Source organism: Natrix helvetica, assembly GCF_964273705.1.
Source record: "Natrix helvetica genome assembly, chromosome: 1".
NCBI classification, from domain to species: Eukaryota; Metazoa; Chordata; class Lepidosauria; order Squamata; family Natricidae; genus Natrix; species Natrix helvetica.
In genome coordinates, this window is record NC_138548.1 from 292,105,312 (window position 1) to 292,120,270 (window position 14,959).

General features: G+C 38.6%; 1 protein-coding gene across 1 annotated transcript in view; it reads left to right on the top strand.

Annotated features, from left to right (window-relative positions):
- Positions 1-1,373: 1,373 nt before the first annotated feature.
- Positions 1,374-14,959, top strand: part of LOC309398659 (glutamate dehydrogenase 2, mitochondrial-like) — a gene marked incomplete at its 5' end in the record, with an annotated part of 31,068 nt that continues 17,482 nt past the window's right edge. The window contains 5 exons of the mRNA XM_081965755.1: positions 1,374-1,830; positions 3,456-3,536; positions 4,876-4,931; positions 7,145-7,208; positions 8,905-8,999. Coding sequence (XP_081821881.1) covers positions 1,374-1,830; positions 3,456-3,536; positions 4,876-4,931; positions 7,145-7,208; positions 8,905-8,999 — 753 coding nt within the window. The remainder of the gene's footprint in view (positions 1,831-3,455; positions 3,537-4,875; positions 4,932-7,144; positions 7,209-8,904; positions 9,000-14,959) is intronic.

Genomic DNA, 14,959 nt, shown 5'->3' on the forward strand with positions numbered 1-14,959 from the left:
AAAATATAATTTTCATGGGTTGTTTTATGCTGTTATTTATTTATTCTAAGTCTTCTGAATAGATGATATAAAATTGATTTTAATAAATAAAATTAAACTAGCAGTTTTATTATATGACATGCCACTGAAATAATATATAAAGTCATATTTTTAAAAAACAAAACAAAACTACAGTAATGAACATAGGTAATTCTTCACAATCAGAATGTGAAGAAAGTAAATATTTTTTCAATTAATTCTAAAATCATGCAGAATGAAAACTCTCACTTCTTTTTTTTTTTAAGGAAAATGTGGCAAGGTGACAGGATATCTTTAGGATCAATTGACTTGAAAAGTTTCTGAGAAACGTTTTCATTTGAGAATACTATATATTCTCAAACAGTAGCCAGAATAATTATAAAAAATATATCATTTATAATATGTAATTTATAATTTGTATTATATATTATAAATTATACTTTTATAATTGAGGCATAATTTGCATAGTATCTGTTGATCTTATTGAAATATATTGATACAAATGACATGTTTTATATCATTTGTTTAACCGACATTATACATAGTACAAATTACAAAAAATAAGGCAATTTTAATGAGGCTGTGTTTGTAGATACCTTGATACAGACTGCTTGGATGTAACATGCCCAGTATTTAGAGAGGTTATTGGACATATATTGTACTCATTGGATTCAATGACTGACAAATAGGGCTCTGTTAGACATGTCTAATAAACAGTTAGATTATACAGACATTTTGATAGCTGGAACTAAACAAGATTAAGAATAGCTCATTATGAAAGTAAAATAGAAAGTGAAAGGTATAAGTTAAATATATACTACATATGCTAGTCTCCGTTGAGGTAAGCAATCTGATGCAAATCATAGAACGGGTATAAGAAATAACATGCAAAAGAAAATGAGAGAGAAAAAAGTACAGCTAGATTTAATTTAGTCCAACACTACTTATTACTCATACCTGCCTATCACACATCTTTTTACATCTACATCCTGGGTTCTACAACATCCACATATTAATAGATATTGTGCAATTCGTTTTTACTTTCTCAGCTCTTTCCTTTTGAAGATCTAGATCTACTTTCTATTTCTTTCTATTCTCCGTTAGACAAAGAGTTTACACCCTTCCTCCTCTCCTGCTTTTATTCCCGCAACCAAAGGCGTCTTTCCCTCCCTTTTTTCCCATTGGATGGTCTCCTGTCCAATCAAAATTTCACAATTCGATGTCTCTGTCAAATTTAGCTCCCTCGCTTCGCCTCACCTTTTGTTCTGTGTGGCAGAATTGACTAAAATTCGCGCTCGTTCTGCCCGAATAATAATAATTAAAAAAGGCAGCGCCGTCCGTTCTTCACGCGTCCAATGTGGTGGTGGCTGAAGGCGTGGGGTCGGCTGCCAGAAACGGCCTTTGGGCGGGATTATTCGTGGCAGCCCAGAGCGGGGCTCCCGCGTTCGACGGGGCTTCAGAAATACCAGGCCTCGTTTCCATGGGAACAGGAGCCCTCCATAGGGAAACCGCTCGTGCCCTGCCGTTGGAATCACGCAAAGGAGGCTGAGGGAGAACTTGGCTTCCTAGGCATAGTCGAAAGCTACTTCGACCGGGCGGCGCGTGTGGTTGAAAATGAGCTCGTAAAGCGGCTTCGCGCTCCCAAGGACGAGAATGAGCGAGTGCTGCGGGTTCGCGGGGTCCTGGAGGCAATCCGGAGCTGCGGCCACGTCCTGGAGGTGGCCTTCCCCGTTCGTAGAGACAGTGGCTGTTGGGAGTTGATCAAGGGCTGCCGTGCCCAACACAGCCAGCACCGTATGCCATGCAAAGGAGGTGAGCCTGAAGAGCGCCTCCTCTCCTGTACTGTAAATTTAAGCAAACAATAAAAACCGTTAATTTGTCCTTTCACAGCAAGTGTAGATATTCAAAAGCAATAATTGGTGTTGAAGATATTAACACTTATTGGGTAAATATGCATAGGATTGCAGTTATCGGTTGTGTTGATTGAACTTCGATCTGATTGACTGAACTGGGGTTTCAGTATTGGTCTATATATGGTATTCGACACCACACGATCATTATGGGTTGGCAACAATAAATTTAAAATAATAATGGACTAGTTTATGGTTCATTCTTGTTCAAATCTATGCATAGAATTAGCTGCATTAAAAGTTGTTGTCAGCTTGAGCAGATGAAAGACTTCAGATAACAAATCCCAAAATAAATTGGTGTTTAATATATTAATTGATCACGTCTTTAGAATTTGTTAAAAGTAAACATAGCCATCTGGCTATCCAAACAAAAGTGGGACTGCAAGAACAGATTGCTTAACACCTGACAATCTACTGCACGACTAGTGAAGCTGCGTTCTAAGGGACGAAGATTTATAAACAAATGTTGGAAATAGTTACAAGATGATACAAAAGTAGATATCTGGCTATTTTAAGATCTGTCTACTTGTAGTTACCAATCCCTGCTGTTTAAGGAAACTTAGTGTTCAGAGTTAAAAAGTATACAACACATGTAGTAAACTGCCTGCTTTCTAGCAAAATACAGTTGGTAGATGGGTTGTAAAAATCCAGAGTAACTCCAAGTAAGATTTTATCTATCATTTGGTAAGCAGCAAAGAAAAGGTTAAATTACTGTTTATTATTAGTGGTCCAGAGTTTTTCAGCTGAGATCTGGTAGGTCTAAATACAAACAATGGATTTTCTGTGGTATTAAAAATAGAACTTTGAAAAATGGTATGCACTTTGCTGCTTTCCATTCATTAATGCTGCCATCTAGCTTAATAAAATGGTACTGCTGTCTGCTCAATTGATTTTTTCTTCTTTTTTGACTATTAATATTATCTAGAGGGGTTTTAAAAACATAGAAATATATATTTTAAATATGGTCCTAAAATTATGAATTGTTTTAGAAACACTGACAGTTTTTTTAAAATATAAACATTTGGAAGTCATGGAAAGCGCTTAGATATTTAGAGGAAATTGAAAAATATATAAATCTTTCCTACTGATCTTAATCTGGAGCAATGACAACTAGACTCAATCATAGTTTGGCTTGTAAATGTGAGTATACCATGATGTGAGTATACTTTTCACACTTGACTAACAGAGTTTTCTATAGATACATATCAAAGTGTAATTCAAGCTGAGTTCATCTTCCCTCTTTTCCCCAATTATCTAACAATATGTAACTTTTCCTCTCATTAAACAAATATGGAAATTAAGAAAACAAAATGCATCAGGCTAACACAACTCTAAACAGGGAATTTTGTATGATTGAGGCTGGCACAAATAAAGAACCCATGTAAAAGCCTCATCAAAGAGTCTTTGATACAAATTGTAGCATTTTCAAACATTTATTACTAGAGCTCACAAAAATAATAAAGTGTGTTTGCAATGGATATAGATGTTCAATATACATTGATATATATTTGTTTTTTCTTTCTCCAGGAATTCGATATAGCAAATCAATTAATTCTGATGAAGTAAAAGCTTTGGCAGCTTTGATGACATACAAGTGTGCAGTAGTAGGTAAGTTAGCACTGTATGAGTAAATATTAAGGATAAGAAGAGCAGACTTGGAAGTCAGTATGTTCAAAATTCACTATATTTGAGACAGACTATTTAACATTTGCAGTGGGGACCTTCACAAAGATTTGTGGTCAAATAGAAACAATTGCATTCCCATATGCTAATGCTAAATATTTTGGAGATCATCTGTTTTGTCCTCCTACAATAAAAATGTCGTCAAGTTAAAAGCATTGAACATATTTTGTTATTCTTTTTGTTAATATACATTAATATATTGTTACTATAATGGTGGTCCTCAAATTGCACACTTCGTTTAGTGATTTTTAAAGTTACAACAGCACTGAAAAAGTGACTGACAACAGTTTTTCGCACTTCACGACCATTGCAGATCCGTAGTGTCACATGATCAAAATTCAGATGTTTGGCAACTGACTCATATTTAGGATGATTGCAGTGTCTCGGGTTCCTGTGGTCATCTTTTGCGACTTTCTGACAAGCAAAGTCAATGGGGAAGCCTGATTCATTTAACTTAACTACTGCAGTGATTTACTTAACAATTCTTGCAAGAAAAGTGGGGGAAATTCACTATCTCACTTAGCAACAGAAATGTTGGGCTCAGTTGTGGTTGTAAATTGAGGACTATCTATATTTACAATATGCCAACTAGGGAGCAACATTTAACTGACTATGGATCTCAGAATAATTAAGTAGAGTCAAATCTGTTTAGTATTTGGGTGAGAAACTACCAAAAAGTTCCAGAGCTGTAGTTTATATTATTATAAACTACTATCCTAGAAGAAAGTAAAAGTAAATCACTTCCATACTGCTGCAGTGAAACTACACACATATGATCATGAAGTTGGTAGGAGTTGTAACTTAAAGAAGATGTCACATTTTTAAGTAGAATATTTATACGAAAGGAAATTAAGCAAAATTCTAAATCACCATCTTGGATCCCTTTAGCCTAGTTTATCTTGGATTCCTTGTAAGTTACAGTGTTCTTGATGATCATCATTTAGGCTACAAAATATATTTTTATCAGCATTTTATGTGAATATAATGTTTGCTTGACTTCAGAGAAAATTAAATTGACACCTCAAGTTAAGTATTTATGTAAAAAAGTTTGTTGAATAGGTCAGATGTTCAGATATTTATCATGAATGAATTTAACATCTTGTTTAAATGTTTTACTTGCTTTTTTCTAAGAAAAGAACAACTTTTGAATTATAAGGCAATACTTTCTCAACAGTTCTTAAAAGTTGCATTCATATTAGATTTTTGTGGCTGGATAAGGAATGAAAATATAAGATGCTAATTTGTTGGTAATGGTGTATTTCAGATGTTCCTTTTGGCGGGTCAAAGGCTGGTGTGGCTATTGAGCCAAAGAATTATTCAGTAAGTCTTCCTCTACTTACAGAGCATACTGACATGCACTTAAAAAAATTCAAATAACTTTATTAAGAATAACAACTTATACAAACTACAAAGACATAGAGTAAGAAAAAGAAAAATGTAAAAAAAGGAAAAAAGGAGAAAAAGAAGCAAGTCACCTCTTCATCCCAGCAAATAAAAACAATTTCAATAGCTTATCGCCAACTCTTTAACACAAGATATTCTATCTTCACCCCATGACTTGTTTCTTAACTAGAAAACAAAATTTAAAAGCCTTGTTATTCATTCTTTGTCAGCAAAAGTCCAGAAAGGGAAACCAGTTGTATCTAATTTTCTATTTCAGCCTTAATCAAATAAAGCTTAATTGAGTTTTGTGTCCTTAAAAGTCTGCTTCATGAATATGAGCTTAATGATATCCCTCAATTTCCAGAACTCAATTGAAAAGTGATTTGCAAAACAACAGTTCTTGCAGTCTGCTCAAAAAGAGCAGCTGTCTGGGACTATGTGGGTTATCTCAATGATCTCTCTGCTTCTGAGAATTTTTGCCAGTCCAACCACAAATTTCCTTGTAAATGCAGACCTGTTACCAGCAGGATATGAATTTGCCATGCCCCCATCCCAAGGTCTCATGACATACTCTAATTTTGAGAATGAATTAGTGTGTTATAGAATTTGAATCCATGTCATATCAGACAATGCATAGTGAATCACTGTAAAATGAAATGGGGAACTTAATTAAGACCAAATCTTAATTATTCTGTATAAAATAGAGAACAACCTAAGAAAAATTGAATCCTTTAGAACCTTATTTATCAACACCAAAGGTGATGCTGGATGGCAAACAGGAATTAATATGAACAATAAATAAAAACAAAAATACGTACAATATAAATACCCTTATTAATAAATTATTAACAAAATAATAATAAAGCAAAAATACATATCACAGGAGAGGATAAAAATGTCCATCTCTACAATGGAATCATGTAAGCAGGACCTTGAATCCCCAGTCCTGAAAACATGCCTACGTAGTCTGCCAGATCTAGTGGGGTGGGCTGATGTAACCGTGGAGAAATGGTCCCTTAGATAATCCAGTCCCAAGTCATGAAATAAAGTATAAAACCAGTACCTTGAATTGGGCCCAGAAGCAAACTGGCAACCAATGCAGCTCGCAGACATAGTTGTAACACATGCTGGTCTAGAAGTGCACATTACTGCCCATGGCATGGCATTTTGTACTACTGAAGCTTGTGCATACGCTTCAAGGGCAGCCATATATGAAACACATTGAAGTAGTCTGGAGGTGACCAGGGCATGAACGATGTAAATAGGATTTACCAATCCAGGAATGGCTACAACTAGCACACCAGATGAAGCTGTGCAAAGGCCCTCCTATCCATAACTGCCACCTCCTCCTTGAGCTGGAGTTGTTAGCCTAGGATGATGATTGTTGGGGAAGCATAGTGAAACCCCATCCAGCCAAAGATAATGAAGTTCTGTAATCAATGAGCCCCACTACCCAAAGCCACTCAGTCTTACCAGGATTCAGCTGAAACCTGTTGTTCCTCATCCAGACCCAAATGGCCCCCAGACACCGAGATAAGATATTAATAGCATCACTTAAATCTCCAAGGGTAGAGATATATGATTACCTCATCCCATGGCTGTGAATGAGCATCTTGGAGAAAATATTAAACCCTGTGGCAACCCAGATAGTAGAGGCCAGGAGTGGGACCTCTCTTTCCCAACCAATACCAACTGGAATGACCCTGAAGGAAAAACACAAACCAACACAGTAGTGTATTCACCCTGCCCCCGATCATTTAAGCTGGATATATATATATATATATATATATATATATATATATATATATATATATATATATATATATATATATATATATATATATATATATATATATATATATATATATATATATATATATATATATATATATATATATATATATATATATATATATATATATATATATATATATATATATATATATATATATATATATATATATATATAGTTTTTAATTAATTGCCTATTAAGGCAAAGTACTGATGTTGAAAGATTTTTGTCTTGTAGGATGCAGTTTATTCCTGAAAAAAAATTGTAATGTAGATGTCATAGATTTTAGTCACAATTATCCTTTTGGCATCCCTGATAGAGCCTATAATAATAACTGAATGTTGATATCCTTATGCAGGAAAATGAACTGGAGCAAATAACAAAAAAGTTCACATTGGAATTGGCCAAGAAAGGTTTTATAGGTGAGTTCATTTTTGAAAAAAAAAAGTCATTGTTTCACAAGCTGCCCAAATATTATAAGAGGTTAAGAGATCATTCTCCAATCTGTTGTCCTCTTATTATAGCAATAGCACTTAGACTTATATACCACTTTACAGTGCTTTACAGCCCTCTCTAAGCGGTCAGCATATTGCCCCCAACAATTTGGGTCCTCATTTTGCCCACCTCAGAAGGATGGAAGATTGAGTTAACCTTGAGCCTGGTGAGATTTGAACTGCCAAACTGCAGGCCGCAGGCAGGCAGCATTATGTCTTATTATATTGAATGAGGGGACCCAGCATCATCTATCTGAGTTTTATATAGTTATAAAAATATGCCTGCCATCTCTTTATGGATATATGGCAACTAGAGTGGTTTGAATTGACATTAAAATCTGATAATTTTATTCTTTAATTAGCACTGTATCATATTATTTTGACAAGGATAGAAAAAGAATCAAATTTTGTAGAATTCTACTCCTTGTTAATATCTATTTTTCATTATTAAGGAAAATCTGGTATTTTCCAGCATTATTGCCTAATTTAAAGAGTCTTAATGCCCTCAAGAGCAGCATGGTGGCCTAGAGGTGAAGATACTCGCCTCCCATTTGGAAGGTTGAGAGTTCAGTCATAGCAGGGGCAGATGTTTCTCTATCAGGAAGGAAAGAGAAAATGTGTGTGCATTCTGAATAGGCATCGGGAACAGCATTTGGCTAGTAAATACTCAGCTCCACTCAGTCGCCCTGACTCACCCTGAATAAAGGGATTACAGGGTCATAAAAAGAAGAAAAACTTTATTGCTTAGTTTTCTTGATTATCTTACTTCCTCTCTTTAAACATTTTCAGAGAGTAACATGAAAATACAGCCATATCTTGTTTTTAAAGGGGTCTATTTTTTCCAGTCATTCAACCTTTTTCTGTTTACAATTTTTCTTCTTCTTTCTATTCTGGTGCAGAGTGTACTTTCAATTGCACCTCTCTTTATTTTTGGTTCCATAATGATTATCACTGTGATGAGCATATTTGGAGTAATTTTTTTAAAATAAAGAAACAATTTTGCTACTATGGCATTTCTAGGTCTTAGGATTTGGGATCAAGATCTGTGCCTACTAGTTCTGTTTTATTGCAACACTGCACTGCTAATAACTAAAAACATAAATGTCAGCTTTGTGTATAACATTTACTGAACAAAGTTGAAATGTGACTGAATAACATTTTAGTTGGCTAAGGATGGATTTTAAGTATTCTATTTATCTCTAATTCTTCTCAGTTAACAAGTGTGCAATCTTACAGCCTTTCGCTTAGAAATATATTCATTTGAGTGGGACTTCGAACATGCTCATTTCTTTCCTTAGTTTTATGCAGATAGTACAATTTAGACTATTTTATACAAATTTTGTTAGTCCATTTCATATGTTCAATTCTCATTTTCCAACCTTTATTAAAAGTAATAAACTGCCATCCATTATTTACTGAACTTAGTACTACATAATTGAATAAACATACATAGGATTGCATAGAAAATGCATAAATTAAACATATGTTCAATTTTATACATTTGTTTGTACACACACACATACGCACAATTGATTGATTGATGAATTCTGGCAACATTTGTGATTTGTTCTAGAAGAGACCAGTCAAAAAAATTGACTGCTGTAACTTTTTTTAATATGAGCAGGTCCTGGAATTGATGTAGCTGCTCCTGATATAAACACAGGAGAAAGGGAGATGTCCTGGATTGCTGATACTTATGCCTGTACACTTGGACACAAGGTAAATTAATTTTTTGTGCAAAAAGTTTGTGGTCTAAATAACCTTGCAGCTTGCTTACTTCTCTGAAGATTTGAATTAAAGGAAAGCTGTAGGTTTGGCTATATTACATTATTTCAAGTTTATTCTCTTTTTAAGTGGTAACTACACATATTTCAGGAAATGACACAGTTCTCAGCTTTCTGGTCTTGGGAAAATAAATATTTAGTTGGCATAGTTATATACTGTTTCATATTGATGATTGCAGGATATCAACTCATATGCCTGTGTAACTGGGAAGCCCATAAGTCAGGGAGGAATCCATGGGCGCATGTCAGCCACAGGCCGTGGAATTCTATATGGAATTGAAAACTACATCAACAATGCAACATATATGGATCTTATTGGCCTTAAAACTGGTTTCCCTGGTAAAACATTTGTTTTGCAGGTAAATATAGTATTTAGGTTCAGTGGCATAGATATAATCTCATTCTTACAGGTTACTGTTTGCAAGTCTATCCTTCCAAATTGGGGCTGATACTGCATTTCAAAAGTAATAACATAGGCTAATTGGACTCAAATTGAGCTGGGATATTTGATTGTATTTATTAAAACAATCTTGTAAAAAAATGGATTTTGATATTTTATCTGATTCTAGATAATTTGCTTATATATAGCTACATATTATGTACAGTATCATATATATCAGTAATGGCAAACCTTTTTGGCATCGCGTGCCAAAAATCGGGGGAGTGCAGTAGGGGTCGTGGTTGGGTGTGCCACGCCCATAATCCTATGCGCGCAACCCTGTGCACATGCGCACGCAAACCCACCCACACATGCGCATGCAAACCCCACCCTCTTTTGAGTCCGCGATGATCTCATTTTTTGCCCTCTCCAGGGTCCAGAGGCTTCCCTCTGGAGGCTTCCAGTGCCTTCCACTTGCACCCGCAGTGCCTGCTGCTCCCTGCAGCCTTCAGAGGCAACGGAGGCAAACGCTATTCTTGGTGGAGCGGCTGTGCTTGTGTGGTCCTGATCCGAAGCCTCATGACACCACCACCCCGGCTGAGCCAAGTGCGGCTCAACTGCTCCGGGAGGCAACTGGCAACCCCAGGCGTCTCCCTGGTGGCTGGCAGGTGGTTGCAAGTGCAATGCTCCTGATGTCCAGCGCCTTCCACCAACGCAAAAAGGTTGTGCGGTGGGGAAACAGGTTCCTTGGGCGGGGTGGTGGTGAAAGAGAGATCAGTCCAGCGGGGGGGGGGGGCGTTTTCCCCTGTTTGCCACAGGAACAGCGCTGGACTGAAGTGCCTCGCCGGGCATTTTCATTCTGAGGGAGGTGGATCTTCCCTGAAATCTCCCTCCATGGACTTGAGGAGAAAGCCCCCCTTTCCCCCCTTCTCAAATTGCGGGAGGGCGGCACATCTCAACAAATTGCCGAGCTTATCAGCTAGCTGGAGAGACTAATCCACCAATGAATCCTAATCGTAGCCTCGGCCCCTCTCCTTCTCTGTCGCCAGGCACTCCGTGATTTCAGTAGGGGGAAAGGGGGGCTTCTCCCCCCTCAAGTCCATGGAGGGAACAGTGCTGGGCTGAGGTGTGGGGAGCTTTGCTTTTCATTTTCACTGACATGGGGATAATAACTCTGACAGTTTTGCAAAAAGTCATGGCAAAACTTCAAGAGTGTTTTGCACATTTCAGCCCAGCCTCTCCTTTCAAGCTCAAAGCAGAGGACGATTAAAAAGATACAATTGAATAAACGTAAACATAAACTATGTACTGCTGTTCATAGGAATTTTAAAAAGGAGTCGGGCATTGAAGGCACTCTGAACAGAGTGTTTGACTCGGAGGGGGAAAATATTAAGTTCTTTCCAAGGTAACTTGAGAGCAATGGCTGCACTAGAAACTCAATGCTTTGCACAGATTGTAGAGAAGGAAGAAGAAGAAAACAAAGCAAAGCTCCCCACGCCTCAGCCCAGCGCTGCTCCCTCCGTGGACTTGAGGGGGAAAAAGCCCCCCCTCTTTTCCCCCTTCTCAAATCTCAATGTGCCTTCTGAGAGAGGGAGGGAGAGTGTGCACCACCTCTGATTAGCTCTCCAAGCTTGGCTTCTCGCCTCTGCTGCCAGCGCTTCGCGCCTGGCTGGTGCATGGGTCACCACAGCACTTGAGCGAAGAAATCCATGCAGTCCAAGCGAGCCAGGGACAGAGAGAGAGAGCCTGTTTGCCCACGTGCCTGCTGGGCTGAGGCTATGATTAGGGTTCATTGGTGGATTAGTCTCTCCAGCTAGCCGGCGTGCTTGGCAACTAGTTGAGAGGTGCTGCTCTCCCGCAATTTGAGAAGGGGGAAAAAGGGGGGCTTTCCACTCAAGTCCATGGAGGGAGATTTCAGGGAAGCTCCAAATGCCCAGCAGGGTGCTTCAGCCCAGCGCTGCTCCTGCGGCAAACAGGGGAAAGTCGTCCCCTCCCCCATTAGTCCAATATTTTTCTCTCACACACACATCCGGGAACCTGCTTCCCTACCGCACACCCTTTCTGTGCCTTTCTCCCATGGAGGAGGACATTCTGCCTCCTAGCTCGGGAGCCAGAGGGGAGGGGGCAGCTGGGCAGGTGCGATGGTAATGGGGAGAAGGTTAGTGCACGCCCATCCGCACCCACCACCTCTGCCAGCTCAGAGCAGCTGACCCATGTATGAGCCAAGGCTGCAGGGAGCCCCTTGCGTGTTGCAGAGGGGGGCCCCAGCTTTTGCCTGCATGACAAAGCATTCCCCGTCACTAAGGGCGAATGGGAGTACCCCCAACAAGCAAAGGACGTGCCAGCAAACTGCCCGCCTGTTCTCAAGTCAGCCTGCCTCTGTCCCCACATGGTCTCTTTGGGCTCTGGCAAGACCGGATTCTTTCCTGCCCTGCATCATCTCTCCGTACCCAGAGGTGTCTGGGGCAACAGTTTCGCCTCCCCCCTACTCAAGCCCAGCAGCCTGATCATCCCACCAGATCCATCCAAGGAAGGAGAGAGAGAGCCGGGCTCAGCCGATCTGCTCTCCCCTAGAAGCAGCAGTTAAGGGCAAAAAAAAATATGGCTGAAAATGAAAGCTGAAGTCAGCTGGCCAGCGCACGCATTCATGCTGGAGCTGACAGGGCAAAGCCACGCATGCCTTGACAAATGGCTCCATGTGCCACCTATGGTACGCGTGTCATAGGTTCTCCATCACGGATATATATCATTTATTATGGTCACAAGCATTTTTGATGAGATTCATTATATGTGCATACACATGCATGCACGACATGGTGCTATTATCTTAAATGTTTCTGCTGAACGTCTCTTCATTGAAAGTTGTGGACCATTATTTATCATGCTTATCAGGTGCAAGTTGTTGGATAGAAGTTAGGGCTGAGAGAGAAAATGACTGTCACAAGGCCACCCAATTGGCTTCCATATCCAAGAGAGGAGTGGATTGATTGATTGATTGACTGATTGATTAGCCTACCTATCATGTTTCCCCGAAAATAAGACAGGGTATTATTTTCTTTTGATCCCCTCCCCCAAATAAGCACTTGGCCTTATTTTTGGGGAGGGCTTATTATTTTTGAAGTGCAGGATGCGGTGAGCGTGGTCACCTCATGGCTGCTGCTGTGTTGCAATATTTTCGGGGAGGTCTTATTATCTGGGGAGTCTTATTTTCAGAGAAACAGGATACATTTGAAAAAGAAAACAGTGAGACTGAGAGAAAATGATCTGCTGTGATGGAAGGAGGGAGGGAAGAAGGAAGGAAAGAGGGAAGGACAGACCTGGGATACTTGGAAGTGGAGAGTGTTGAAGGACGTGCCAAAGGTTTGGGACATTAACAAAGGAGAGGGAGAGAGGGAAGGCACTGAGAATATTTAAGGTTAGGCAGACTTATTGAATCTAATCTACTGTACAAGTAGTAATCACACTTATTAAGTGATTGGATTTTATAAAGGCACTGAATGAGAGATACTTTCAACAGGTTTTATAATTACAACTATCACAGCCTCCCTACAGTCATGTGATCACTATTTGGGTAACTTGGCAACTGGAATCTCCAATATTAATCATAAATTGTGGGATGCTGCCACATAATGATAGCAACTGTGACTGCCCAGACTGCCATCATAAACCAATCCCTTCACCATGTTAGCCACTGTTCTGTGAATTCTTTCTTCAACATCTTTCTTGTAAAGTATTGTCTGGTTCAGTCTGACCTCTCAAGAATAAACTAGAAATACTCAATTATTTTCTGATCTCAGTATTATAACTCTATTGATGCATTCCAAGTTTCCATTGGCTCTTTTGGCATCTGCAGCACACTGTTGGCTCATACTAAATCTATGCTCTCCCTCACAATTATGACTATTGAGCCATGTACCATTTATCTTGTACTTTGAAAGAGGAAAGGTGGAAAAAGTGCCTCCAGAAGTTGTGAATGCCCCAACACTGGAAGTCTTTAAGAAGATATTGGATAGCCATCTATCTGAAACGGTATAGGGTTTCGTGCCTAGGCAGGCGGTTGGATTAGAAGACCTCCAAGGTCCCTTCCAACTCTGGTATTGTATTTGTGTTATAAATAGCAGTTATAAGAATGTAAAGTGCTACTAGATTCCTGCTATTTTGTACCTATGCATCTGGTTCTTTCTACCTAAGTGCACAGCCCTTTATTTCTTGTGCTTGAATGACATTTTTGAAAAATAGAGGCCAGAGTTCAAGTTTAATATTAGCGAAGTTGTCATCTGAGATGATAGCAGCTTTTTTTAGCTTTGTGTCATCTGTAAATTTGCTGAACCTCTATTCTATCCCCTCATCTAGGTCATTTATGAAAATTTTCAAGAGCACTGGACAGATTATGGATAGTCAGATTAGTGAGATATGCTGCCCTGGGTGTTCTTTGGAAAGAGAGAGAGGTAGTACATATCAGCTTTGGCCTTTTCTTTTTTCTCAGCCCGCAGTGCTGATGCCTTTAACATTTTGCCTATTTGTCATCTACAACATCTACACAGAGTAATTTTTTTTTCTATATAAGGATCACAACATCTGAAGCACATTGCAGTTTGAGCATAGACTATAAAAATACCTGTTCATGGAGCCATTCAGAATAGAAAGTATTCACACCTCTATTGAATTTCTGTTGAAGTAAATTGTTACCATCTGCTTTAAGCTGCTATAAGCTTCCATATGGCCATATAATTGCTTAGGACTTATTTCTGGCAATTTGCTCAACTCCTATCCTAGTGCATCTCAGTCTTTAGGTAGAGATAGATTACTAAAACCATTCTGTAGGCTAACAAGATTTGGCTCTTAAAATGTAATCAACTCAGATTTCACAGCACAATTCATCTAAGCTAGAAGCTCTACCATGGAACAGGTCTTTCTTGTTCTTTTCAATCTACTGAAATGTAAAAAGACTTCAACAGAATGAAATCAAATTTACATGATGGGAGAAATTAGCAAAAGAAAGATTAAATAGAAAATAGTCAAAATATGTATAGGAACTGCAAAAAATAAAAAAGGAAAAAAAGGAAAAAATCTTCCAACATTTTTCAATGGGAAACAGTCAGACAGTGTTTGGAATCCCTCTGATGCCTCCATTTTAAATCCCTTCTTCTTTTACAGTTCAGTTTTGTAACTCAGAGTGGAGCTTATGTACATTACTCTACTCCATATATCTCGATCCACATTTAGCTTACACTATGAAGGGAAAGCAGAAAAACATATTGCATAGGCAGCATGTGTGCACATATACTTCTGTTTATCCTGGGGGTAAGGTTGATGTGCTTCTGCCCCCGCCCTCGCCCCCAACTTTACTGCATTATAGAGAAAAACACGGACATCTCAAAAGGTCATTACTAATAAAGATGTTAAAGGAGATCCAAAAGCCATGATTTGCATTCTTTTCTTACCTTTCTTATAGTACAATTATATAACATCATATTTATAAACTTGCTGAATTTGTTGGTAACTTCAATATATTA